The sequence below is a fragment of the Peromyscus maniculatus genome, chromosome 6 (genome assembly GCF_049852395.1).
Source record: "Peromyscus maniculatus bairdii isolate BWxNUB_F1_BW_parent chromosome 6, HU_Pman_BW_mat_3.1, whole genome shotgun sequence".
Lineage (NCBI taxonomy): Eukaryota > Metazoa > Chordata > Mammalia > Rodentia > Cricetidae > Peromyscus > Peromyscus maniculatus.
Window position 1 is genome coordinate 124,754,098 of NC_134857.1, and position 27,401 is coordinate 124,781,498.

Below are 27,401 nucleotides of genomic sequence, written 5' to 3' on the forward strand. Positions count from 1 at the left end.
CCCAGAGAAGTGGAATTTTCCCGGTCTCAAGTTGAGAAAAGGAAAAGGTTGGTTGGGGTCATGGTTCCAGCCAGTGGAAGGACTTGTCTCCTGGAACCCAGTTTTGACAACTTGCAGACCACTTGGCATGAATGACGATCCGGGTCACTGATGGAAAGGGCCACACCTTAACTTAGATTGCTTAATTACACATACCTCTCACCTTCTATTTAAACTAAACCCCAAGTTAGCACTTTGAGTATGGAATAGGGGGAGGGTGCTAGACATTTTTGCTTCCTGATATGCCCACATCTCTCTGTTTTTTCCACTATTACTTGTGCATCGAGTTGTTCTAACATTTTCTTAAATTGCAGTTGTAATAAGGAAGATCTGAATGTGAAGAAATACACTTTGGATGTATGTAGAAAGAGTGGCCAGCTTTATTAGCAGCTGAACAACATCTGTGGACTTAACTGAGTACTGCTAAAGAAGCTCCTGCTTATAAGGTGGTGTGGTGGTTTGAATAAGAATGGCCTCCAGAGGCTTGCATGTTTGAATGCTTGGTCCCTTATTGGTAGAATTGTTTTGAGAAGGATTAGGTGTGGCCTTACTGAAAAGAGGTGTTTCACTGGGGGTGGGCTTTGAAGTTTCAAACCCCCCCACCAGGCCCAGTCCCCACCTCTGCTTCCAACTTGAGGCTAAGATGGAAACTCTCAGCTACTGCTCCAGTGCCATGCCTGCTGTCCTGTGGCCACACTCCCCATCAAGACGATACTGTTAACTGACTGACACTGTAAGCCAGCCCCAATTAAATACTTTCTTTTGTAAGTTGCTTTGGTCATGGTGTCTCTTCACAGCAATAGAAAACTAAGACAGCTGTTAATAAAATATGTGTAAAAAATGATGGAATATATTTTTATTTCTCTATCACTTGCCCTGAATCTACCTCCCCTTCCTTGTTTCCTACCACTGTGGTTTTCAGCATCACTGACTTGCAGTTTCAGGAACATAGTGTGCATTTCTACACCATGAAACCACGAGAGTGCCATTTCTTCCTACAGTGCGTGCCCTCACTTGTCCCATCTTTACTCAGATCTTAGTAGTTAGTAGATTAACTAACTGCAATTGAATGCTATTTTTACTTGGCAAAGTTCCTTTAAATAAAAAATCAAATTGTACAAATAAAAATCTATTGGTACAAGCAACATTTGGTTCTTCCGAAGATTCACAATTACCATTCAAAGATTGAGCAATGATTAAACTTTAGAATTTGGGCAGATGATTTTTAATACACATGGACCCAGATCTTGAGCTTCCCATATCACTATATTGCCCCCTACAGGAAGTCTAAAATACATTTTAGAAAAGTCTACAATGAAAGGAAAGATTTATTTATCTCCTGAAATTTCAGTGCAAGCCTAGCGTCACCTGCATTTCCCCTAGCCACTTCCACATTATTTTTAACACATGGATTCCAGGAATGGTGCTGTTGATACTAATATCAGGGCAAGGAGCAGTTGTGTCTTCAGATGCGGGTGGCTCTTCAGTGGGGATGAACAGAGATACCCGCGCAATGTTAGATATTTCTGATTTCAGATTGGATTTATCCACAGCCTGGATCGCAATGAAGATATCTGTGCCATTTCCAAAACTACTGTCTTCCAGCTCAAACTGAAAGATTTCCTCAGAGTTGGCCTCCTTGGGGATGAGATCAGTAGTGTTCACTTGGACTGAGATATTGAAATTGTCTCTGAGATCAACAATACTTGTGCTTATTCGGATGATGTACTTGGAAGCTAAAATACAAAGAGAGAGAGAGAGAAAAAAAAGAATGAGGGGGGATGGGACTTGTAATTCTCAAATCTTGAGCTTTAAAAGTCTGTTAGGGATTACATCATTATCTCATGAAGTTGCCATGGATAGACGGAACCAGTAAACCATATTTACAAGGGTTTCTGCCTACTGTGTGTACTTGTTACTCTTAACAAAGTGGTGACTATCAAGTTATTCTGTGATTACATGCTCTTTGGAGTATGGGTTTGGCCGGGGAAGAAGGCTGTTCACGGCCTGTTACTTCATTGTTTGGACAGGGGTTTTTGGTGCTAGTGTTTCTTGAACACTAATATGCTCAGAGAATGGTAAAAAGCAGATTCCAGTTCATTAGGTGAGGCTGTTGCCCACACATTTCATAAATACATGCTAGAAACAGAGAGACTTAGGCTCCATCCAAGACCTAATTTCTACATTGATACTTTGAGAGTCAAAGTCTAGAGGACTGGGAGATTTCCTAAACACTATAAAACCTCATTTGTCATCCATTAAAAAAAATTAACAAAACCCAAAACAAAACAAAAAACAAAATCCCAAAGTTTTCTTTTCTGAGATAAAATATCTTCTTCTTTAGGTAGGTCAGCTTCCTGTACTTTTAAAATCTTTACTTTTAATTTCAGAAGCCATCCAAGATTCTTTGCCTCTGTCTCCTCCTGCCTTCAACACAGCTGCCAACCTCGGCTCTGCATCCACTTGGTTGGTCAACTCCTCTTTAGGGTCTGTACCACATTCACCTTACCTTTTCCATGGTCATAATCATCCCCAGGAGCCGTCCAAGTCAGATTCACGAGGTTGTGCCCCTGGATGCTGGCCTTCAGGTCGGTGATTTGGCAAGGTGGAAAGAGGTCAGGAATGGGAGTCGAGGGGACATTAGAGGCTGTGAATGATCCCCCCGAAGATGTCCTGCTGAAGCACAGTTGTTTGTCTTGAACATTATTAGTTTCAGGATGTGGAGGATTGAATTTTATTTCACCTGTGTTAAAAAATTTTTCCAAATATGAAGAGTAACACCACGGGAAGGCTAGTGTTCCTGTTTCTTACCGGGTCTTTCTTTCCTCTCTCCTTTATCCTTCTCTCCTTCCACCAACAAACTCCACTTTAAAGTTTGGTGACAAGACACCAAATCGGGTTGCCTAAGAAGAAAATGAGCAAAGGGAGGCCCACATTTCTTCACCTAACAGGTGTTTCCTGATTATAATAGGGAAATCTAAGTTTTCTAACATTTGCCCTAGAAATATATTCCCTCTCTCATTTAATTAAAAAACATTTATTTAGTCAGTTATTTGTGTAGGAGAGAGGCATGTGGGGGTTAGAGGTCAAACTGCAGGGCTGGGTTCTTTCCTCCCACATGTGGATCCCGGGAATGAACTCCAGGTACTAGACTTGGCAGCCAGCTCTCCTATCCACCAGGCTGTCTCGCTGGCCTCTCATTGTCCTGTCTTCTATAACGTCCATTTAAATACTATCTCCGTTTAAACATGGCATTGCCTCAAGAAGTCGCTTATCACTTTGATAATGTTGTGAGTGCCATAGTCTCTCTCATTTATTTCCTACTTAATCTCCTTGGTCTTGGAGAATTTCCTTGATTGTTAATTTAGGCTATTTTTTACATTCTCCATATTTGTGTTTTATCTTTCTTACTTGATTACAATTTTTCATTGAAATAATTTATGTTAAGGGTTCTAAAACTTTATGCTTTTAAAAGACTCCCAATGTTCTCTCTTTTTATTTTGAGACAGTGCCTTACATGTAGCCCCGGTTGGTTTCAAACTCAATGATCTTCCTGCCTCCATTTCTAGAGTACTAACATTGCAGATATATGCCACCCACATTCAGCCCAATTGTCTCAATCAATATCTGGGGATTTATTCATGTAGGAATTATAGAATTTGCTTTACATTCTTATATAAAATTAATTCTATGCCTGAAAACTGCTATGGTTTGTGAAGTCAATTAAGCTCTAAGAACTCATCTTCAGTAAAGGTATTCCATCCAGAATATGGAATTATTCAGAATTTACTTTTTCATAAATTCCACTTATTTAAAACTCTTTTTGTTGTTTATTTTAATTTGTAAAGCAAGTCCTAGACTCTTTTGCTCTTAATACACTCTGATCTTGAGCAGATGTTTTAAACCCAGAGTGGTGTGAATGGTCTTATTTCTTAAAGATTTTTTTTTCCTATTTGACTACCTGTGGGCTCTGGGGCTTCCCTCTAAGAGTCTATTTTGCAGTGGAAGAAAGTAAAGAACATAGAGATATTATATTTTATTTTGTAGATGCTGTGATCTGGAACCAAAGTGGTAAAAAGCTATGATCTGCCTAATTGGTTATCAAATGGTGGGGGGGATTTTTGCCCTCTTACAGGACAATGGAAGATGACTAGGGACATTTTTGAATGTAGTAACTTGGGGGTGAGGCTATTACTGGTATCTAGTAGATTGATTGATTCCAGTGATGCAGCAGAATCCTTCAAGATGTAAGAGTGTACTCAACACAATGGATCACCCAGCCCCAAACACCAATAAGATAGAGGTGAGACTCAGAAATCAATAGTCATCTTGCATTATTTTTCCTTACAGGCTTAATGATTCTTCTAGACCTAAGTCTTTCAGTCAAGTCTCCAGATCACTTACCATCTTCAATCCAACCATCTATGTACATGGCTCCATTCTTCTGAGGTAACACTCTCTGTTTGTCTGCAGTAACTCCTCCCAGAGCCCATATTTTTATGCTGTATCTACCATTTGTATCAAAAGCTGTAAAAAACCTTGAGTAGACACCATCATTCTTGGTAGCATCAGCACCTTGACAAGGAGATGAAGGAATTCATGAATACCATAAAGGATACTTGACACCTGTATTTTCAATCCATATGTGGGTTAACATTTTGCAAACAGAGAAATTGAGCATTATTTACAAGGGACTGTGAAGCTTGATTATGTATAGAATGAGGCCTTACACCTCTTTACACTGTGTGTGCACATGTATATAAACTTAGTGTAAATCTTCTCACCCTGAACTGTCATTTCGTACCTCTCTGTTATGACTGATATCTTGAACTATCAACTCACTAATTATCTGTTAAGTCAAATCAGATTGCTGTATGTACATGATTGAGAAGAAATATAATTTCTCCCCAGGGGATGTTTGAGCATGGAATTCATTTACAAAATTCATTCTAATAAAGATACTCCTGTCATAGTAAACAGACATTTTCTAAAAAAGAAATACAGAATTGTATTTCTTCCTTATAGATTTCTTAAATGCAAGGAAAATGGGCAGAGTTTCTCACTTGGGGATTGAACCTAACCTAAAGTTCACATGGATATATGAATCATCTAGATCTGTGCTGGAATTCATCTCAGTTGTTAAAATGTGACAGTATTTCTTCACCAGTAATGGAGGGATAGTAACACCTAAAAAGTGTGTGGTGAACATAAAAATGAAGATATATGTGTTTATATGTGCATACATATTGAGGAGGCAATGGACTTGACAGAAAATGGCTGTTATTCCCTTTCCCTAGTTTGGAAGGCAGACAGTTCTGTGCAATCTCCAGTCCTATTGAATTCAAACAGTCAACGTACTTTGGCTTTGTAGAGGCTAAGACTGGACCCCTCCTCATGTTGCCCAATGTTTTCAAACATGTATGAGGATGCTGAGAGCTCTTTAGCCAGCCCCCAGCTCCAGGTTCCCTACTAACAACTGTTCTCACCAGACCATGCCCATTAGCTATTCCATAGTGGTGTCTTAGTAGAAGAACTAATTTCCAGTTTCTTCAATGGTTACCTGCTCCATTATCCAGTAATTCCAGGGTCTCTGTTTTTCCATTCACAGATTCAATCAAGGCTGTGACACTGGCCCTGAGAATGGGTGAGGCTCCTTGGCGAATAGTTGCATACACTCTTACAGGGCTGGGGAACTTTCCTGTGTTCTTATTCACTATTGGGGTCACTGTAATTGGAGGCAGTGTCGCACTTGCTGCACGGGAGGTGACAGTCAGAGTGAGAGTTTGTGAGCTCGCTTGCAGGCTGTATTTCCAAGAGCCAACCTGACCAAAACAGATGCAGATATTCCCAGTGAGTAACAAAGACTTACAACAAATGCCTATGTGATCACAGTGTGTTGTGAGCACATCTAAAAAGATGTGGGTGTCCTTGAGACTCTGTCAGTCAAGGCAAACTTGAATGTGTTTGGACTAACTACACGGCTCCCACTGTCAAGACAAAGCTAGGTAGGGATAATGAGGCCCAAAAGCTGTGTCCTCACTGATCACTACCTGGAGTTTTCAAGGCATGGGTTTCTGAAGGATAGAAAATAATTTTCATAATCCCAGGGCATCGAGGATCATTTGTCATCCTGACTGCTATGAAATTCAATTGTTCTCCTTTTATTTGGGGACATAAAATTACCCACTTCCTCTCTCTTGACTTAAGTGGCAGACTGACCAAGAGTTTTCATCTGAAGTCAACACTCAACCCTCTTAAAAAAATCTACAGTCGTTTGTAAAAAAAATTTTTGTCTAGTCTGCAAGGAAGCTGACACCATACCTTGGCAGTGCCTGGGACTTGGAAGTAGGCCATCTTGGTGGCTGTGTCTATGACAAAACCACCTTGTTTAGTTCCACTGGGATCCCAGAGAAGAATTTGAGGAGCCTGCGTTGTCCAGGTGACAAGAAATAACGTGTCCTTCCCCACTGTGCTGTCCACGATCACTGAGCCATTCATCCACTGGTTCTTCTGGAGGTTTACTCCCCTGCTCTCCAGCTGTTGAAAAGACAAATGCTTTACTTCCTGGACAATCCAGGCTACAGCTCACAGTCTCAGCACCAGGTCCTGACCGCCAGGAGCCAATGAAAAGGCTTCTGCATGTGTTTTTGAGTCCTTTGCTCAGTATTTAGGGTCATTTAGGATTCAGTTATCCATTACTATTCCAGCTTCAAGTTTCCATGGTATTTCTTTCTCCACCAAAAGACCACCTCCTTCTAAGGATTTATAAATCCCAAACTTCATACTCTCTGTTTCTCCTAGACATCGTCACTTTTTCTCTGCTTGTCTGAGTCTTACTGCTCCTCCAGAATTTGGTACACATGTTGCCTTCTTCATGAAGCTTTCACTGATGTCTGTCTCTTAGGACACAGGAGTCACCTCTTTCCTATGAGCTCCGATGCAGTTTTCTCCCTGGCTGTCCTTTGGTGCCCATCACATTCTGCTTTACAAGTGTAAGCATCCCATCTCTTACTACACTGAACCCCAGGGGGACTGGCTGTACTCATTTCTTACCCATGGATAGATGATATAAATTAAAATGACAAATTACGGAGTTAAGCGTCATGGCAGTCCTTATGAAGGTGTCTGAAATAAATCAGCGAACCAGGCGATTGCTGTTTGGCCTAGAATGGGGTTGATGCAGAGTAGGGACTGGAGTGGGAAAAGGGTAACAATGCTTCTGTGGAAAATGTGATTTTGAGAATTGTCTCTTCTGTAGTAATTCATTATCTCTAAATTGACACCCACTAGAAGAGGTAATGGCCAGGGAGCCAGGCTTTCTGGTCCTATGGGTAGATAACGAGTGAGTCTGGATGTACAGGACTCTTGTTCTCATGGTAGGCTAGGAAACAAATCCAGCTTACCTTTCCATTTCCCTCCCTGTTAGTTTCTTAAGTTAAAAAAAAAATAATCATAGATGTGACTGGGAGTTTCTAAGCTGCTGGATTCCTTTTCTGGGGCACATCCCTTTCTTTGCAAAAGACGGCCCCAAATCCTATGGTTTTGAATCTCTCATCCAGGCTTTAATGTGCCACTGTTCCTTCGTGTTTACTCAAACTTGGATTGTGAATGTTTGGATTCACACTGGACTGGTTGTTTATTCTCTCTAGGTGAAAATTCCACATGCGGTTTCTGCAGTTACTCTAATAGAGCACTTTGAAATCCCTTTGTCCTCAGAAACAGTCCCAAGATATTTGAAAGATACTTTGAGCTTCTCAGCGTTTTAGAACCAGACAAGCCCAGAGAAGCTTTCTGCTCCAGACTCAGAGGTAAGGTTCTTCACTCAAAGTCAGTAAATGGAAGACCCGGGATGAAGATTTAGGAGTCTGAACGGACTACGCAGGGTTTCTGTAGTGCAAAGTGCTGCCTCTCCGCTACAGGAAAATCATGGCAAATCATAGGGACTCAAGCAATGGAAAAATAGGGCAAATCATGTCTGAACCCTTATCCTAGAAAATGTATAGATGATCTGTTCTGAAGAAAACACAAGCCAATCCTATTATGATCAGTGCTTGTCAGCAAATGCTTATGAGCAATTATTGGGCACTTTATATAAGTCATTTCATTTTCTTACAAAATAAGTCAGTGCCAACTGCCTTATTTAAACAAGGAAGGTTGCATTTGGAGAATAATGTTTGACCTGATGCTGAAGACTCTGACTTTTAATTAATACACAAAGGAGTGTAGAACTCTAAGCATCTAGTCTGTGAGCATAAGTAGACATGAGAAACCAAACAGTAAGAATTCCAACCTGGATGGAGCGCTGAGAGACAGCTCCATTTCCTGATGAAAGGGCTGCGAAAGCATCAACAAGACCATTGTTCTGAGCTTGATCAGAAGCATATGTCTGCAAACCTCCTAAAATGCAATTATGATATAAGAAGTTATTTTCCAGGAGGCAAGTATTTACAACATTTTAGCCACAGCTAAAATAGCAGGATAGATAATACCAATCAATGTCAAATATATGTGCATATTAACTCAGAAGTTGATACCGACATATATATATATACATATACATATATGTATATATATATATCTCAGTATCTATATATATATGAGACATAGTCTCCTGTAGCTCAAATTAGCTTCAAGCTCACTATTTATCTAAGAATGACCTTTACTCTAGCTTCTCTTACCTCTACCTCTCAACCACTGGAATTATAGGTTTATACCACCATGCCCCACTGATACTGACTTTTCAATCCTAGTAATGAATAGCTTCAGAAACACCTGTCATGACATTGCTTCAATTATCTGCACAAATCTCCAAGAGTATCTACATTTTAAAGGTCATGTGCTTCCACATGACAGAGTCTATTAAACATAGTCCACTCTGATTGGCTTCCTATTATTTAAATGCAATTCTAACAAACTGGGTTTTAAACTTGTATGTCAAATCAAAAAAGATGCATGTGTGACAATACATTAGGAAATAATAGTGAGCAAAGGATCTGTTACAGAAAATTGGGATGTGTAGTGAAAGAAAGATTAATATACTAGGCCTGGAAGCTTGGGTATGGAGAATAAGTATAACTAAGGAAGAGGATAGGAAGTTTCTCCTAGTTTTTATATTTATGTATTAGTGTGCGTATGTGTCCCTGCATGTGTGAAGGTCAGAAGATGGCTTGTAGCAGTTGCCTTTCTCCTTACACAGCATGGGTTCCAGGGACTGAACTCAGGTTGTGAGCTTGGCAGCAAGCATCTTTGCCCATGGAGCCATCTTGGGTAGTCACTTTTAAACTATTAGTAGCATCCAAAGTCAGGGACAGTGTTTTATAGTGCTTCTGATGTCCCTCCTGTGTCCTTTCCCAGGTGAGTGAAAGTTTGCCTTGCTCCAAGGGTTGGCTGCTAGTGACCAATGGTTACCTCATTCTCCAGAGGATTGCTTTACACCAGGACCATCCTACACAGAAAAAGGATTTTTATGTCTGATCTGCTCTAACAATAAATGCACATTGACTGATTGATGCAGCAATGCAAAGGGGAGTCCTCCTGTCTCTTGTGTTTCTACTCTAGAGGCCTCTTGACTAGAGGGAGATTAGAGTGTAGATCTGTTTCCATCCTTTGCTATTTCCAGCTCTGTCCTCCATTTCTTTTCTTTTGAGAACTCTTCTTCTATAATCACATGTATCAAATTCTCCATCTCAGGCCCTGCTTCTAGACAACATGGGCAGATATATTAGGCTCCAACAGTAATAATTTATATTTCTAATACTATCCCTAAATAAAAGAAAATGATCACCCTTTCTTCTGAAGAAGCCAGGGCCGGATGACACCTGTCTGTGACATACTACTGCTCTTTCATGGAGAAGCTGCCTGTGCACTGCATGACTGAACTAGCCTTCTGCTTTGGTCACCAGGCTCTTCCTCTCTCCCCTCCTTCTTCTTCCTGGCTTTCTCAGGTAGTTAAATACTTATAAGGTATCTGCGAAGGGCTTCCAAGTTGTCGCTAGGGTGTAGCACAGTTAGACTTTCTGCAGTTTGGCCTGGAGCCAAGACCATAGTGAGAATGGGTGGTCAGTTCTAATGGTCATTTGGGAGAAGCATAGCTCTTGGCTGAGAGCACCCATCTCTCCTTATCTCACTTTTCCTGACTCCTCAGGTCACAGGAGTTCGGGGACCACTGGTAGAAACAGTGGTGGGTCTCTGCAGATCTTCCCTCACCTGTCATTTTGGAAAGCTGCTCAAGCTCTTTAGCAGCAGCCGGTCCCAGAGCTACGGTATGGATGATGGCCCCACTCTTCTTCACCATGTCAAAGCAGGTGCTGATGGTGCTGTCCTCCCCATCAGTGAGCAGCACAATTTCAGAGCCATCAGTTGGATATTTCTTCTTAATCACCTTTAAGACACGATCAAGAGTGGGAATCAGTCTTGGGATGGGCAGGGTGTTTGTGTGGAAACTGCATCTACGTGGGCAAGAAGGAGCAATTGCAGAGGGAACAAATGCATGTTGGGAATGTTGGAGGAGCATCTGTCTCACAGTGACACTGTTGTAGCAGTTCAACATCATGGAACTCAACAGTGACCGTTTCCTGTTAGCCTGCCCAGAAGGGATGCTGGGCAATGCAGGGTGGTCCAAAAGACAGGCGGTTCTGGGAAAGGGCATAGGGCTTTTGAGTTTCCTTCATTTGGTCTCTTCCCAAGAAGCTTTGAAAGGTTCCAAGATGCCTTCAGAAAGCATAAGGAATGAGTTGAGGGACAGTGGACCCAGAAGAGATTGTAGCTTTAGCTTTGTACTGTCTGACAAGATCGACTGCATGCTGGTGTCATAGATTCTGACTGGACAGTGTTACCAAGATCACAGAAGTAGTTACCTTTTAATACTTCTGATTAAAGCGACACTTTGTCCCACCCCACCCTCAACACACACAGCTTTTGTTGTTTGATTTTTGATACAGGGTCTCATGTAGCCTACCCAGGTGTCAAGCTCTCTATATAGACAAGGATGACCTTGACCTTTGACCCTCCCACTCCCAATCTCCAAAGTGCTTTCTATAGTTGTATACCTAGATATACTTTTAATAGGGTATAGAGGACAGTCCATCTGCCAATGCTAAATAAGATTATGATGGAAAGAAAATTAAATAAAGGCACATGTGATCTGTTCAAGAAGACCAGATTCTACACACCACTGAAATGATGGAAAGAGACCAAAACACAGAGCAAACAGTCAAGATCAAGTTCTGCAACCCCCATTATCTGGATGATGAATTCAGAATGAGATTGTGTGGCCAGAAGGCTGGAGGGGAAGGTGCAGGCACAGGGGACTTTTCCCCACTGCATTCTCTATTTGTGCTGACAGGAGGCCACTACACAAGGCCTCCTTGATGATATATGAAGGGCTGAGACTGTGGACATGGGAAAGAGCCAGTGCCTAGGGATCTCAGAGCTGTGGTCATAACCTTAGTCTGACCAAAGTGCTTCTGGTACTAGGAAGTAAGATCTATGGCCCAGTTTGGATCCCTTTGTCTAATTTCTCATGACTGTGTTCTGTGGAGTAGGTTGGAGTTTCCATGTTTCCCATAGGGGGACAATGGTAACTGAGTTGAACCATCAGGTAAGAACAGGTGATTCTGCCATAGCGTCTGAGAATGTGTAACCCAGTGGAGCTGATGGAGGAGGCTCATGAGACATACGGCAGACATGCACATAGAAAAGCCTGAATGCCTAGGTGCAGAAAAGGACAGAAGCATGAAGAAGTGAATTAGTGATAACTCTGGAGGCCAGTATCTTTGTACCCCTCGACCACCGCTTTGTCCTTGGCCACAGAACTCAGTTTGACACCAGCCATGTATGGAAACACTGGACATAAAAATTTCATAGGAGCAAAAATCACAAACAGTTGCGAACTATTACAGAAGGAACACGCCTTACTGTAAATGCTGTTTGAAGCCCAGAGCATATGGACGTCCCTCCTGAGGATATTGTGGGTAAGCTTTTTGCCAGCAGGTCTCTGTCAGTAGCACTGTTGATCTGCGTGAGTTCCCTTTGTACGTAGGCAGCACTGTCAAATGTCACCATGCCGACCCAGGACCCCTGCTCCACGGTCTGCAGCAGGAAGAGTTTGCTTGCCTGGTTCATTCGGTTAAGACGGCCATCGCTCTGCAAAGGCAAGCAAATAAAAAGGGTCAAGTTGACCCTTAGATGAACAGACCAACAACAGACCGGGCTAAAGGGTATTTGGAAGTGACTGCCCCATGTGAGTGTGTAAGCAAACCAGATGGCCTGTTTTCCATTCGTACCTACTGTCCACTTTGGGTAAAATTTTAGAATTTTTGTATAAATAGCAAAAGACAAAAAGTTATATTAGGCAATCATTGGAATACAATGCATTAGTAATAGGTCTAAATAAGGCTTATATGGAACTCTAGACCTATGTGTGTTAACAAAATATGAACAATATTAAGCTTATTAATCAGATCTTTGCTTATAGGTTGACATTAGTTTAATTTGACAGAAGAGAGTGGATACTGGGTCTGTGGAATGAGGCAATGTGAGCTCTCTCTCTCTCTCTCTCTCTCTCTCTCTCTCTCTCTCTCTGTGTGTGTGTGTGTGTGTGTGTGTGCGTGTGTGTGCTTCTCACCACCTGGAGCTCACTGATCACAGGTCCACAGGCATTTGTCTGTTTCTACCTACCCGGTGCTGGGATCCTAAGGGAGTTGGGGCCTTGAACTCATGTCCTTGTGCTTTCAAGGCAAGCATTTCATCAGCTGAGCTCTAGTTCTAGTCCAAGATGAGCATTTCTGATGACAAAGCTATTGCTGGGTTTGGACCCTCCCGTTGTGTTTATTTTCCAAGTCCAAATTGCAGGCCAGATTGTATCATACATGTACAACCACCTATGATCCACATCCCCAAAATGAAGGCTCAGTGAACGTACCGTCATGCTCCCAGACTTATCAAGAACTAAACACAGAACTCTCTGTCCAATCTGCAGCAATGAGAAGGTGGGTGTGGGTGGCTGAGTCGTCATGGGAGTGGCTTGTTGAAAGTCCTCAGACTCCTGGATGACTTCCCACGTGCTGCGGAGGTTGCATCGTTGGTTTTGGGCATTTGGAGCTTCCTTGTTGTGATTTTTTTCTGTACAGAACTCAACCACCTGAAATTGCCAATATAATGATGCATATAACAGTCATATACTTGTCAAAATAACTAACAAAATAACCTCTTTATGTCCCCACCCTCAGGCTCCTCTGCTAGCTTATAACTGTGGCTCTGTGTCACAATGGTACATGGCACTTCTGGGGAAAATCACTCTGAAGTCGGGTTTCCATCCATGTCTTCAGCCTCATTGGATCTCAGTGAACAACCCAACTGCTCTAAGGTGGTTTCCCTTACTCTTCAGATTTTCTACCCAAGACATCATCCTTCACATCACACTCTTCAGTATTCCTCTCTGTCCAATCTTATCTCTCCATCTTCAGACTACCAGACTCCATTTCATTACTTCTGAACCCCATTAATCAACATGCTGCATTCAACCTCGAACACGCATCATTCCAGCTCTCTCTAAAATCTACCTGGAAATCTTTTTTTCTCCACATCTTCATAATGACCTTATCACTTTCCTCTGGTGCTTCCTCACCCTCTTCACACATTTCCATACTCAACGTCAGCACTACGAACCCTGCCACCCAGTTCAAGAAACCAGGAAGTTTCTGCTCTCCTCCCTCGACAAAACAACCAAGAACTAGACATTTCTTCCTACTTATAGTTCATAATCCACCACCCCCCACCTCGATTCAATGAAATCTCCATCATCTGTGTCCTCACCGTCCTTCCTTCACACTGTGAACATGACTAATCTGACTTTCCACCTTGCTATTTCTCCAATTTCTTTACCCCACAGTGGTTGAGAACTCTTTCCTTTTACTCTAATAAGACTAGAAGTCTCTAAGACTTTTATATTTAAATTGCATGTGGTGTCCTATGTGTGTTGTATGTACAGATATGTGTGTGGGTGCACATGCAAATGTGTTCACGTGGAGGCCTGAGGTCAATGTTAGGTGTCTTTCCTCAGTCACCTTCCACACTCAGTTTTTTGAGACAGGATTTCCCCGTGAATCTGAAATCCATCTATTTGATGAAATTGGCAGGCATTGACCTTCAGCAATCTACCTATCTCCATCTCTCAGTGCTGGCACCCTTGCTTTTCCATAGGTTCTGAAGATCTGAACTCAGGTCTCTGCACTTGATCAGCAGACAATTTACCAGCTGAGCTGTGTCTCTGTAGCCCTATAAGACCCTTTGTGTGGTTCATGATTGCTCACACCCTACAAGCCTTGCAGCTTCTCATAGCAAACAGCAGTCACAAGGGTCGATTTTCCCTTCACTTCTCTCCTTCCTTCTGGCTGTGGAGTCCACGTCTTTAGTTTCTTCTGCTCTATCCTGTAGGTCTTCAGGCTTCCCAAGCTTCTTCGCCCCTATCCCTTTGCTCCTGATTCTTTACCAGGGAGATCCTTCCCCATCACCTGCTTTGTAACCCTGCCTTTGTTCACTCCCCAGATGTTTTCCTCATCTTCTAGCCTCCTAGAGAATGTCCATCCATTCAGTCCTCCATGATCTTAGAGTGCAATGGACAAATATCAACGAACTCCTTTGTACATTCGGGCTATAAACCCAACAGACAAGGTCACATTAATTTTTCTTCCTCAAGAGTTGGCCCTGGGGGACACTCAGCAAGAATTCTATAGTTTGCTTTCTGCAACCAAGATTATCCCAAAGAGAACCAACTGCTGATTTCCCCCTTAAAGCTGCTAGAATCTCTAAAACTGGATCCTCCCCTGAAGCACTTGGGCAAAACCAAAACCAAACTGCCCTTACTAAATTCATACAAGCACCGGAGAAAAGAATAAGGCACTTACAGAGTCAATAGTTTGATCATACATTATGGACGCCTTCTCACTTTGTTGCTTATCTGGTATGAACACACAATCTTTTTTATACAGTCCTGTTAGTGGGTCCTTTTTGCACTTTCCTTTATCGACACAACTGCCTCCCTGGCACCAGCGAACCACATTTTTCCCAGAAATAGCTGCTGAACATCTGAAAACAGATTAAGATTAAATGCTTAGGCAGTGGGTCCATAACTCACCTGAAATTTGTATGATTTTTTTCATTGAACCAAGAAGAAATTACATATCTTCATATAACAAAAGCACTAAGTTTATACCAGTCATTTATGGGGCTTCATAAATAGTACCATAATAGCCCAGTTAGGATCAAAGTCCTCAGGCTCCCCCAATCCAGTCTCCTCATTCTAGAAAATCAAGAGTCTGCTTAGCTTCCCCACAGGACTTGCTGATATCTTCCCTGTGTTTACCTACTTGTCCTGATTCTTTATTCCAAACAGCTTTTGTACAGTGATTGTATGTTCATTGACAATTAATTTTTTATATTATATGTTTATGGAGTTTGTTATAAATGGAATACTTACCGCCATATTTCATTTTTAAATTACCGATTTGAGTATATAAATAATAAAAGTGTAAAAGAATATTTGAGAACTCATAAAAACTATAAAGAGAAGGGAAAAACATGTTTCACCATCAGAAATAAATGACTGCTGACTTGTTGGAAGATTTTCTGTATGTCAGCATAACAGTGCTTTGTTTTCTGATTAAAAAAATTTATTGAGCTGGCATATTTAAAATCATAATATATAGATATGTAGTGTATTCTTGCACAATGTGGTTTTAATTATTTATATCTTTTGACATTATATAAACTCACCCTAACTTACTAAATTTACTTTTTCTGTTAACTTTTAAATACCCAAAATAAAACGTGTGTAAACATCAAATTTCACATAAAATTTTGAGCATATTCTAAAAATCTTTTGATATGGCTTGTCTATCATTTACTTAAAATGTTTTTTTAAACATGAAAATAGTTGCTCGAGAAACAGGAAAAAAATGAGAGCTCTGATAATTGTCATCTTCTGGGGAAGTTGCTTTGATTTCTGACTCTGAACTCCATGCCTGGGAGCTGTCAACTGCATGAGATAACCTGTAAAGCAGAGATGACCTCATCTCTGTCTAACGTGAATCTCTCAATTTCTAGTAAGTATGATCATTTTGTATGTTTATTAGTTATTTTTATTTCTTATTTTATGAATCAGATATTCTTTGTATATTTTTCTTATTAGTGGTTCATTTATTTTCAATTTTCTTTGTCTTTGTTTTTAGTTTTTTTCCCTTCCTCTCAAAGACTCTTGTATCCCAGCTTTGCTTCAGACTGGCTCCGTAGTTGACAATGGCTTTGACCTCTCACCCTCCTGCTTCCACCTCCAGCATGCTGTGGTTACAGGTGTCTGCCATCACAACTGGCTTTGAAGATGCTACGGTGAGTCCTATGATGCTAAAAGCTTGACTTGTTTTGTTTTTGTGAGCATATGTTGTTTTCTGTTTTCCCTTTTAATCTATTTAGTTAATGTAAAACAAAATTCTTAATTTATGGGTAGTCACATTTTTTCCCTTTTTCTTTTAATTATGCCTTTCTCTAGTTTTGTTTTTGAGACAGGGCTTTGCTATGTAGCCCGGGCTAGCCTTGACTTCACATCCTTTTGCCTCAGCCTCCTGAGTGCTGAAATTATACACGTGCCACTGCAATCATCTATTATTTTAATTCTTAAATGCACAGAAAAACTTTCACTACATAGAGATCTGAACACATAGCAAGATTTTTCACTGCATGTAGATTTGATATTAATATTTATTAATTTAAGATGTATTAATACTAATAATTTACATGCATAGACTTCAGTACATAGATATGTATAATTTGCATTGTGTTTTTTTATTTGACAAGTTTATCCAATTGTACGAGATTCTATTATTTTTTCCAATAGTTAAAATTTTTCTTTATATCTTGAGAAATCTCATCTCTCCTCATAGATCTTATTCAAATTCTGTTAAATTCCTGTGTGTGCAAATTATTGTCAATATACAATTTTTTATTTAATTCAGTTTTGAAATATCTTTAACAATTGACAAGTAAAAGTCCATTTTATTATGACCCTTTTCCAGAAATAATCTTGCTGAATGAATGCTGGGGTCTTTGAATAAGATACAAATGCATTTTTTTACTAGAATTTCATAGAATTCATAAACCAACTTTTGTTGATTTTATACACTTCATGGATTGAACTCCTCCCTGCATTTGTTTTCTTTTAAGCTTTTCAAAATCATTTTGTAGTTTTCTCCAGGTTTATCTTTACCATTTCTTACTGAGTTTTCCATTGAATTGCTATTTTCAGTGGAGTATTTTCCACTGTATTTTGGGATGAGTTATTGCTAACATATGGAAAGCATGTGGAACAACCCTTTTGTATCATGTCCCTCTGTTGACTTCCCTTGACAATCTGAACTTAATTTTACTACCTTGGGTTTTCTAGGTCCCACATTCATTTGTGCAAGTGCCCCCCCCCCCGCAACCTTGTTGTGTACTGCCTCAGTTTTGTGTGCCATTGAATTGGATACAACTTCCTGAAGAAATTGAGACAACTGTGATCATAGAGGCTACCCTTGTCTTCTTGCAGAGGCTGTCCCTATCATTTCTCTATTAAATATGGCATGGTCTGTTAGATTGCATACTCTATAATATATGAGAAGAGTAACTTCTGGACAGCTATCATGTTTTGATTACTTCTGGGCCTACACATACCTTAAAAGTTTGTTTGGAAGACAAGGGACAATGAATATTATTAATATGTTTAGATAAAGGTTTATTTTGTTTGATTTTCAAGACAGGGTTTCTCTGTATAACAGCCTTAGCTGTCCTGGAAATCATTTTGTAGACCAGAATGGCCTCTGTCTCCCGAATACTGGGGTTAAAGGGTGACCCACATGCTTGACTTGACAATGTTTTGTTTTTTTTTTTTAAAGAGGGCATGGCAGTCATGTAGGCTGATGTGCTCAGTAGCTGTGGAAGGGTGAATACATTGTTGGATATTTCTAGATCTCAAAAAGCGATGTGCACAAATCAGCCTTGCTCTTAAGGGAGGACGCAGTAGCTAGTGTGGAAGCTTAGAAAGGAGAAGTGGGACAAACAGACCATGGTGCCCACTGGCTGAGATTTGAATAGTCAAACCGACCTGTGGTCATGACAGCACAGTGACTCTGGATATGGTCTGTGTGACAGAGATCACAAGCAGAGGCACCTGGCAGGCTGCACACCGCCACGATTCACAAAGTAGGAACTCAGTTAGCAGGACCACTTGATATAAGACAGAAAGCTGGTATTTTAAAAGTAACTCAAGGAAAAATTGGTTGCACTGTAAAAGCAAAGTCAAAATGTACACACCTTACTGCTTCTGTTCTTCCTTTGGAGGTGTAGAATTTCTCCTCATTGTTGTATTCATCAAATACTCCCCACTGGAAATGAGCCCACTCATGGACAAAGGCCTTCTCTGTGAGAAAAAAAAGTCAAACAGCTGAAGATAAAAAATGTGGTAAAATAACCTCACACTAAAAAATAATTCTTCTAAATGCTTGTTTTGCTTGGCTTTATTCTTTATTTCTAAATAAAAAATTGGGAGCTTGCATGCATTCCTTATCATGACCTAATACGACAAGTATGCAGTTATGTAGAATACACACATTTATTTTGGCTTGTTGTGTGTTCATGGGGTGATGATTGAGAGCGGGGGTTATCTACACTGGTCAGGCAGCTGCCTCATCACACAGTATGTGGTCTTGTGGAGGACATGCAGGAGAAGAGAGGAAATGCCTTGAAGTACAAGAGTTAAGTCCTTAGCACTGTGTGCGAGTGATTAACAACGCCAGCTTTTTCCTGCTGTTCACCTTTGTGCTCTTTAGTCACAGTTCATTTCTGAGTATTTTGCTCTAGGTCACATCCTCCTCCTTTGACACCTGCTTTCTTTGGTTGGCATCCCTCACTGTCTCTACAGTGGTAATTACCACTCTTCTCTCAAAACCAAGCTTCCACCTAGGCCTGGTGGCCAGTGCCTGTAACCCTAGCTGTTCAAGAGGCTGAAGCAGAAGGATCATTAGTTCAAGGCCAGCCTTGGCAATATTTTTGAGATTCTGTCTCCAAAGCATTAAGAAAAAAAAAATCAAGCCCTGATCTAGCCAACTGCCACCCTAACATGCTCAGAGAAGACCAGACACTCCTCTTTTGTAGTTTCAGCATATCTCATTATGGCACTTAGCATCTTATTCTGTCATCGCAGCTTATCTCCATGAAGACAGGTAATATTATTTCTCTCCTGTTGTATCTGGGCACATCATATCTAGAAATTATTTGGCGTCCATTAAGTATCTGTTATATTTGGATGACTCTTAGTGACTTATGTGCATCTTAATGTTTCTGAATTATAATTCCAGGTGGGCTGAGTTTGGAGAGCTAGGTAAGAGGGGCATGCTGAAGAACTCCAATCTAGGCTCTGCTTTCAAGTTCTAGAAAAGAAGTAACTGTTTGTCAAGGCAGCAGAAGATTTTGAGGGCAAAGGACTGGGGTCATGGTATATAAAGAATTTATCTAAAGGAATGGTGTGATATCCAGCTGTGGCGGTTAGTATGAACTCAGGACTGGAAAAGCATAGTTAGACCAATTAATTCAACACATACTTATTGGACCATAGGTCAGGAATCTTCTGTTCCGGTTATGGAAATGAAATGGAATAGTGTAAAACAAAGGTGCGAGGTTCAGACCCTTCTAATCAGTGTGTAATATATGGGGGTGAGGCAGGCAGCACCATGGCTCGCCCTTTTCCTCTGCCTTGCCTAAGTTAAGAAAACCAACCTGGTTGTGAGGAGTCTAGTCTTTTTTAGATATCAGTTTTCCAACGCTAGTTATTCAACAACACTAGTTATTCAACAACTAGCCACATTTGTGTATATGCATAAAGCTCATGTATGTACTTTGAATATTTCCTTCAAAGATTGCTCTATATAGCTCATATTGACATAATATAGTGTATTTTTTATAAGGATTGAACTTTTTCTTTGTTTGGTCCTTTTGTTTAAGGGTCTCCCTGTGTAGTCAAGACTGACTCATACTCAGGATCCTTCTGCCTCAGCTGTCTTGGGGTAATTGGTGTGCAACACACACACACAGAGGTGGGGAGGGAGGGAAGGAGTGTGGGAGAGACTTTTGGGAGATGACAGCAGGACGATTCTGTCTGCTATCTAGAGAGTGGTACCCCATGCAGCACTACCTGAAAGCTTGTTAAAAAATTGGAGTGTGAACCTCTCCTGAATCCTACAGAATCAAGAATCAAATTCTGCTGAATAGGGAACTCAAATCAGAGCCTGAGCGCACCATCATCATCTGGTGTCTATCTTATGAACTGCAGGAAGGAGATTTTGTTCAGTCGAGTGAAGCTCATAGACCCACAAAAGTCTAAAGCTTCATGCCATGTCATTGAAATAACCTTCCACTATAGTAAAATGTCACACATATACAAGTTCATAAACCGATGTTATGTTATAGCTCAGAAATACATGGCTCTGACTCCTTGTTTTAAATGAAAAGGCATGCTTCACTGGCTTTATTTCCGGTTTCCTTGTCACCTGCAGGCTTACTCCGAAAGGGAATACAGTAGTTAATACACAATTGCTGTGTTATGTTACTTGCTGAAATGCTTTAGCTGAGTCCATACCTTGTGGTCCATACTCTTTCAGCTTCTTTCCTGCTAAGAAGTTAGGGGTCAGGTGGATCCTGATTCCCTTTTCTCCGCATGCGCCTACATGCTCAGTGTGAGGCTGGTCTTCACCTATAGGGCTAGTTGGCGACACCAGGATATCAGCCTGAAAGATAAGAAAAGACGATCACACCATTTCAGCAAACAAGTTGGCCTTACTCACAAGTGGGGGATTTTGGCACAATTCCATTTCATTTTATACTATTTTGCCTCAAATAAACAAATGAACAGAAATAAGAGCTAAATTTCAAGAAAAAGATGTCAAAAAGAACTTGTTCTCACATTTTTGAAGGTTTCAAGTTTGGGCCTCTCATAATCAGGTTTTGTCTTCCAGTTTTCAGGAATCAAAATGGCAACATTTTTGAAATAAAATCGTTTCCCTGTAGCTTCAAACAGGTATGGGGAGGCCCGAGTCACCATGTCCTGGAGGAGGGAGAGCATAAATAACATCACTGAAAACAGACTAAGTAACAAGTCATTTAAACATGCACCTGTATTTTCCTTTCAAAAGCCTAGCTGGGCAGGGACATGGCTTCCTTAATAACAGCGACCGATCTTCCTGAGTGTCAATCATACAACAGAGCAACGCTGAGCAATATACTCTAGGGGCAGATGCTAATCCTGGCTCCACCTCTTCTTGAGGGACATTAGGCACTTTGCAATTCTAAGTTCTGATTTCACCACTTACAGCATGAGAAACGTTGTTGTGACTACTTCACAAATGACATCACACATGTGACACTAATGTGGACATTATTTTAAGATGTGTTACATTCGTTTATGCTGTGGAATATTTGTTTAATGATACAAAGATGTGTTGCATTCTTTTATGTTGCATTTGTTTAATTCCATAAAGCTGTGTTACTTTGCCTGTCTGAAACACCTGATTGGTTTACTAAAGAACTGAACAGCCAAAAGCTAGGCAGGAGAGAGGAATAGGCGGAGCTGTTGAGCCAAGAATAAATAGGAGGAGAAATCTAGGGAAAAGAGCGAGGAGAGAGGAGGAGAAGGACAGGGAGAGGGAGAGGGAGAGGGAGAAGGAGATGCCAGGGGTCACCGACTCAGCCATACAGCTAGCCATGGAGTAAGAAGGAAAGAAAGATATATAAAATAAACAAAGGTAAAAAGCCCAGAGGCAAAATGTAGTTAAAGAGAATTGGGTTAATTTAAGTTAAAAAAAAAAAAAAAGCTGGCTATAAACAAGCCAAGCTAAGGCTGGGTATTCATAAGTAAGAATAAATCTTTGTGTATTTATTTGGGAGCTGGGTGGTGGGTCTCCAAAGAGTGAAAACAAAACAAAACAAAACAAAAACCCAACTACAGCACACACTAGGAAGAAGAATGTTTTCTTAACATTAATGCTTGTTCACTATCATCTAAAGCCCCCATTGCATTTGATCCCTCAACTATAAATAAAGCTTGGAGAAAGAAACTGAGAACTGCGCGTGTAATTCTCCGGCTCTCACACCACACAGCAGTGGAGACAATATGACATACCTGAGAATTTCATAACAGTTAGGCTAAATCTAATGTTAAATACTATGGCAGCATTCATTTGAGCACAGTATTAAGAGTTAGATTTAAGGAAACAGCATCATTTAGTATTTGCAAATTGTGCATAGCTTTACTCATAGGAAAGAAGGAGCAGCAGTAGTATGCGTCCCTGCAGACTCCCTGGGTACACTATGACAAGATACTAGAGAGAGTATATAAACGATGCTGTAGGAAGAAGGTGTTGGGTCAGCTAGGACCGAGAACAGGCGTTGACAAGGAAAGAGGAGAACTCTGGTGTTCTGAGACGGGCAGGGGATGAGAGTCAGTGCACAGAGAGGAAATCAGAGGTGATGAGAGGAAGACTGGGAAGTGGACCTTGCCTTGTGCAATATGGATAAGCCAAGTCCAAGTCTGCAGAATGCAGACAGCAGTGCTATGTGAGTGGAGTCAGGAGGGTGAGAGGTGAGACCCTGGAGTCGGTGATTACAGACAGCAGGTTAAGAAATGTCTGTGTTACAGGGGAATGGGAGAAGAGGCGTGGTGTGTGTGTGTGTGTGTGTGTGTGTGTGTGTGTGTGTGTGTGTGTGTTTTAATGGGAACGGTTATAATTTGTAGATGTTAGTGGGACAGGATAATGCAAAAAGGAAAGAGGGCGCACTGCAGGAGCCAAGTCCTGGCTGGAGTGGCCTGAGGAGACTGCCCAGTTGGAGAGGATGTGGGAGGAAGACAGTCCATAGTGGGGAGGGGAGGCTGTGTTCGGCTAATGATGCAGAGCTGAGTCTTGTGCCTGCCCTTCTCAGTGGGAAAACTGGGGGAATGAATTTTTTTCTCCAAGCCTAACCCATTTCAAATAGCGGCAATAATGATTCCCTTTCTAAGTTAGAAATCGTGCTTAGTGCTTTGCATTTCTATCCCCCAAAGCCCAGATTTTAATAAACACTGGGAGAATTTAACATGCTATCATTTTCCCAAATTAAAAAAAAAAAAATAAAATCACCAAATGATTGGTGATTGGGTATAAACCTGACTGTGTTTGAGTACTTGACTATGATTCCACTTGGAAAATGTGACTATTTGATGCCTTCCAGAAGAAAGAGCAAGTGGCATGAAGTAAATGCTCTTGTCTAAATGCTTTCATGGAGGCATGTGTCACCTGTTCTGCATTCTGAGAGCATGACATCATGTCCACATAGACTTTAAACTCTAAAAGAGAGAAGGGTGTGGGACATTGTGTACTGGATGAGCCAGCATTCCCTAAGGACAAGCATAAAGCATTGATGGCAGCTGGATTCCTGGTACCTAACATAATGGAGTGCTCGGCAAATATTTGTCATATAAATGAATAAAAGAGACTAATTGACTGACTGAGCAAATTATTATGATGAATGACAAACTGGTACGTGAGTGCCAAGCCAGTCTCTGTGCATTGAAGAGACACTCCAAATACTCCCATTGTCATTTGTATATGTGTTTGTGTGTGTGTGTGTGTGTGTGTGTGTGTGTGTGTGTGTGTGTGTGTGTGAGAGAGAGAGAGAGAGAGAGAGAGAGAGAGAGAGAGAGAGAGAGAGAGAGAGAGAGAGAATAAATTTCATCTGTGGAATGTCCTCCCAAGGCTTCTGCATGGTCCAGTGGCAGTACTGACAGGAGCTGAAGTGGTGGACGGAGCGGCCGTAGAACCCTACTCCACACACGGAAGTGGTGGACGGAGCGGCCGTAGAACCCTACTCCACACACGGAAGTGGTGGACGGAGCGGCCGTAGAACCCTACTCCACACACGGAAGTGGTGGACGGAGCGGCTGTAGAACCCTACGCCACACACGGAAGTGGTGGACGGAGCGGCTGTAGACCCCTACTCCACACACGGAAGTGGTGGACGGAGCGGCCGTAGAACCCTACTCCACACACGGAAGTGGTGGACAGAGCGGCTGTAGAACCCTACTCCACACACAGGTAGGAGATCCTTGAACACTGTCTTGCTGAAGCTGAGCTGAATTAGGGGATGTGTCCCAACAAGGGATCTGGGTAGAGAATCTCCCCTCAAAAAGATTATTGGAACAGAGGCTGAAGAAGAGTCAAGAAAGGCAGCTGCAGTCACGGGGGAGGACATGTTCCCTGAACTCTTCGGACCTGGGATATCCAAGAGTAGGAGCTGGCTCTTTCCGAGCAGGGACCCTCAGGACACCATCATACTTAATTGTTTTCATGTTGCCCAGAAGAAGGTAGTGAAATTCAACTTAGCTCACACAACTCAGTCACTCTTCATATTAGAAAGCCAATTTAATAACTGTGGTAAGACATGAATATTTTTCAGGAGGAAACTCACCAAAGAGAGTGAGGGCAAGCACCCTGAAGGCTCAAAGCCTCACGAAAGGCCCAGTTGCTGTTATTGGAGATAAGGTGCCAGTTTCTCCTAGCACAGCCCTGAAATATACTGGCCCGAGACAGCTGTGTGTCTCTTCCATTTTCTACCTTGTTTCTTTCCCTCAGTATTTTCTTCATTATTGCTGTGGCCATCAAAAGCTCACCCCAGGTTCCTGACAACTGATCAGTTTCAGGCATGAACTTGCTTGCACTGAAGATGGTCGGAAGGCCCTTAGGTTAGGCAGGATGGCTTCCTGGGAAGAGGTATCTCCCTCTATCCCCCACACCTGTTTGAGTTAAACCCTGGCCAGGAATCCTGGCAGACAGAGATGGTTCTTCACCCACACTCCACTTTTCCAAGTTGCCTTTGTGAGGCATCCTTGGGCGTCTTCTGGACTTTAGGAACCCTCCCTCAGAAGGGATAAAAAGGTGCCTAATGGAAGAGGGACTCAGGGGACCCTAACCTTCACTGCCCAACTGTTGGCTAGGTAGATTAACAGTCACTGCCTTCTGTTGTGTGCTCACTGGTGACCTTACCAGGGTCCCACGAATAGTTTGCATCCAAGTGTCACACAGACAGTCACTAAAAAAGGGCCCCTAAACAAAACTAGAGGTCATGACTCTAGGACAGGGACTGTGAGGGATGCTGACGGGGATGGGAGAGAACAGAGGGTGGGAGTGGCTAGTCACAATGCATGATATAGATTATGAAATTGTCAAAGAAGAACATTAATTTTTAAATGCTGAAGAAGAAACTAAAGGTAACATACTGCCTAATAATGAAATGCATAAACAAATTAAACTAAAATATGAAAGAGAGTAACAAATACAAACATAAACAATTAAAAATACAATAAAGTAAAAGCACTGCTAAAACAAAACAGCAAACAAACCCCCAGGTAACTGGGAAGCAATGCCAGGAACTACAGTTTATTAAGCTCCTATGGTGTCTGAGGTACCAGTGTGCATTTTCATATACTCCTCCCCAGGCTCTGTAAGAGAATGACTTATTAGCAACCCATTTTGCAGAGGATTCTCACCCATTCCACAGCACTGACCGTGGATGTGCTGTGGGCAGACCGAGGGCTCCAGGGTGATCTGTTGGAAAGTGTTTCCTCTTGTTTTTAGGTACCTGATGACAGTCTGGATGACTTTCCCAGCTTTTCCAGGACAAAGAGCTTCTGAATACCTTTCTTCCCTTTACAGAAGAGGTGCCAAGTGTGCCCATGCCCACCCCAACCTGTGGCAGCTCTGAGCTGACCTCTTGCTTCCAGGTTGAAAATATGCAGCGTCTCTGCCCATTGGAAGGGTTAAGTTAGAACTTGTGCCCCAGGCTCCTCTGTAGCATCACAGGTTAGTTACAAGTAAAATAAAAACAGGGTATGCTATGTGCTGGTGGTAGCATCCTGCAGAGAAATTACCTGCTGTGCAGTTACCAATGTCTGCTAAATGCAGCTGAATTTGCCTTTGCATAGAACAAAACAATTTTCAGTGACAACCTACAGCCAGAAAATACAGATGTCATTTCTTAAGTGCCAACAGCACATCTAACTTGGATTTATGTGCATTGCATTCACCTTGTTTCTCATGAAAATCCCGGTGGGTAAAGAGTTACTGCTTTCCTTTTATAGATAAAGAATCTGAGATCCAGACATTAAAATATCTTGCCAAGTCAAGCAACTGGAGCCAAGACAAATCATGTTCTCTTTACCACAGTATTATGCTTATTGATGATTTAATTACTATTAGCTAAGAATTGACAAAGCATAGAAAAATGCCTCTTAGAACACACCTTGATCTGTTGAATGAGGGCTTCATCTTCTGGCACATTGTGGTCGATGGCGATGACGATGCCTTCATAGCCATTGTTGTTGAGCTGGATGAGGGAATTGCTCAGAACCCCTTCCAGAAGGTGGAGGATCAAGATGAAGACAGGACTCTTCAATGATCCCATCATGTAGATTTCCCTTTGGAAAGGGCTGGTTGTACAAGTGTCTTTACTACTATATATATGCATGAAGTAGAGACACAGTTTTCTCCTTATCAAAGGTGATTTATTGTAGGTCTTTAACCTCTTGACCCTAAATAGTTCTTTACCACATTTGTCTACAATATAAGAGTAAGTATTGTTTAAAACCAAACTGTGTACTTTTGTTTCTATTTAAAGGGAATGTTGGGATTGCCTTAGGCTGTGCCAGATGCTTGAGTAAGGGTGGGGGAGCCTACATCCGGTTCCCAGAAGCATGCATGCCAGAAAAGCAGGTTGGCCATTGGAAGATATGTTTACTTACAAATATTTGTCTAGTCAGGGACACTGATCCACCCACCACCACCCTGGACCCCACCTTCCCAACTTGACTCTAGTGCATTTAAGTAGACTTTTGTTTCCTGTAAGGCATCTCTCCAATCCTTTCTCCTGGTGGACTTCACTTTTAATCTCAGCAATACTGGAATGACCTCAGCATCTCATGGCATGCTCCTTATACAATCTATATACACCAAAGCAGCAGTGAGTAGTTCAGATGTTACAAAATATTTTATACTAGAGAGAAAAGGTAAAACTTTGATTTTATTTTTCAAAACAAACTTCCACCAGTTTCTTTAGTACCCCATTGCTTCTCTACCATACATCTCCTACCAGCCATTAAAGTTTAAACCAACAACATGAACTTATTTTGCTGAAATTAAATGTCACCCTGAAAAGCATAAATTATGGGGTATTAGCTAGATTCTTTCAAGCTCACCAAACTTCAGATGAAAATCCAAAGTGGCCCACCATATCCCTGACTTCAAATTACC

General features: G+C 41.5%; 2 protein-coding genes across 9 annotated transcripts in view; one reads left to right on the forward strand and one right to left on the reverse strand.

The window, feature by feature from the left end:
* Positions 1 to 1,119: 1,119 nt before the first annotated feature.
* Positions 1,120 to 26,564, reverse strand: LOC102919812 (calcium-activated chloride channel regulator 1). 2 transcript variants are annotated; one of them, XM_042280050.2, is made up of 14 exons: positions 23,883 to 23,980; positions 21,029 to 21,169; positions 20,705 to 20,852; positions 18,385 to 18,490; positions 14,946 to 15,126; positions 12,962 to 13,180; positions 11,956 to 12,183; positions 10,246 to 10,420; positions 8,330 to 8,436; positions 6,361 to 6,576; positions 5,600 to 5,861; positions 4,444 to 4,614; positions 2,549 to 2,782; positions 1,120 to 1,775 (listed from the first exon to the last, which is right to left on the reverse strand). In XM_042280050.2, exons 2-14 carry the CDS (start codon positions 21,164 to 21,166, stop codon positions 1,387 to 1,389), a joined length of 2,574 nt encoding a protein of 857 aa, XP_042135984.1. In that variant the 5' UTR covers positions 21,167 to 21,169; positions 23,883 to 23,980; the 3' UTR covers positions 1,120 to 1,386. The 2 variants fall into 2 exon arrangements, with proteins under 2 accessions (XP_042135984.1, XP_076431215.1); XM_076575100.1 differs by lacking the exon at positions 23,883 to 23,980 and adding an exon at positions 26,395 to 26,564 and having other exon boundaries at positions 1,237 to 1,775.
* The window catches only part of Odf2l (outer dense fiber of sperm tails 2 like), a 97,302-nt gene continuing 93,912 nt past the window's right edge, over positions 24,012 to 27,401 (forward strand). For 2 of the 7 annotated variants that reach the window (XM_042280053.2, XM_076575106.1), the window contains exon 1: positions 25,809 to 25,955. The gene's annotated coding sequence lies outside the window, so the exon portion shown is untranslated. Of the gene's footprint in view, positions 24,461 to 25,808; positions 25,956 to 27,401 lie in introns of those variants that run through there. The other 5 variants (XM_042280052.2, XM_076575109.1, XM_076575105.1 and 2 more) reach the window with 5 other exon arrangements.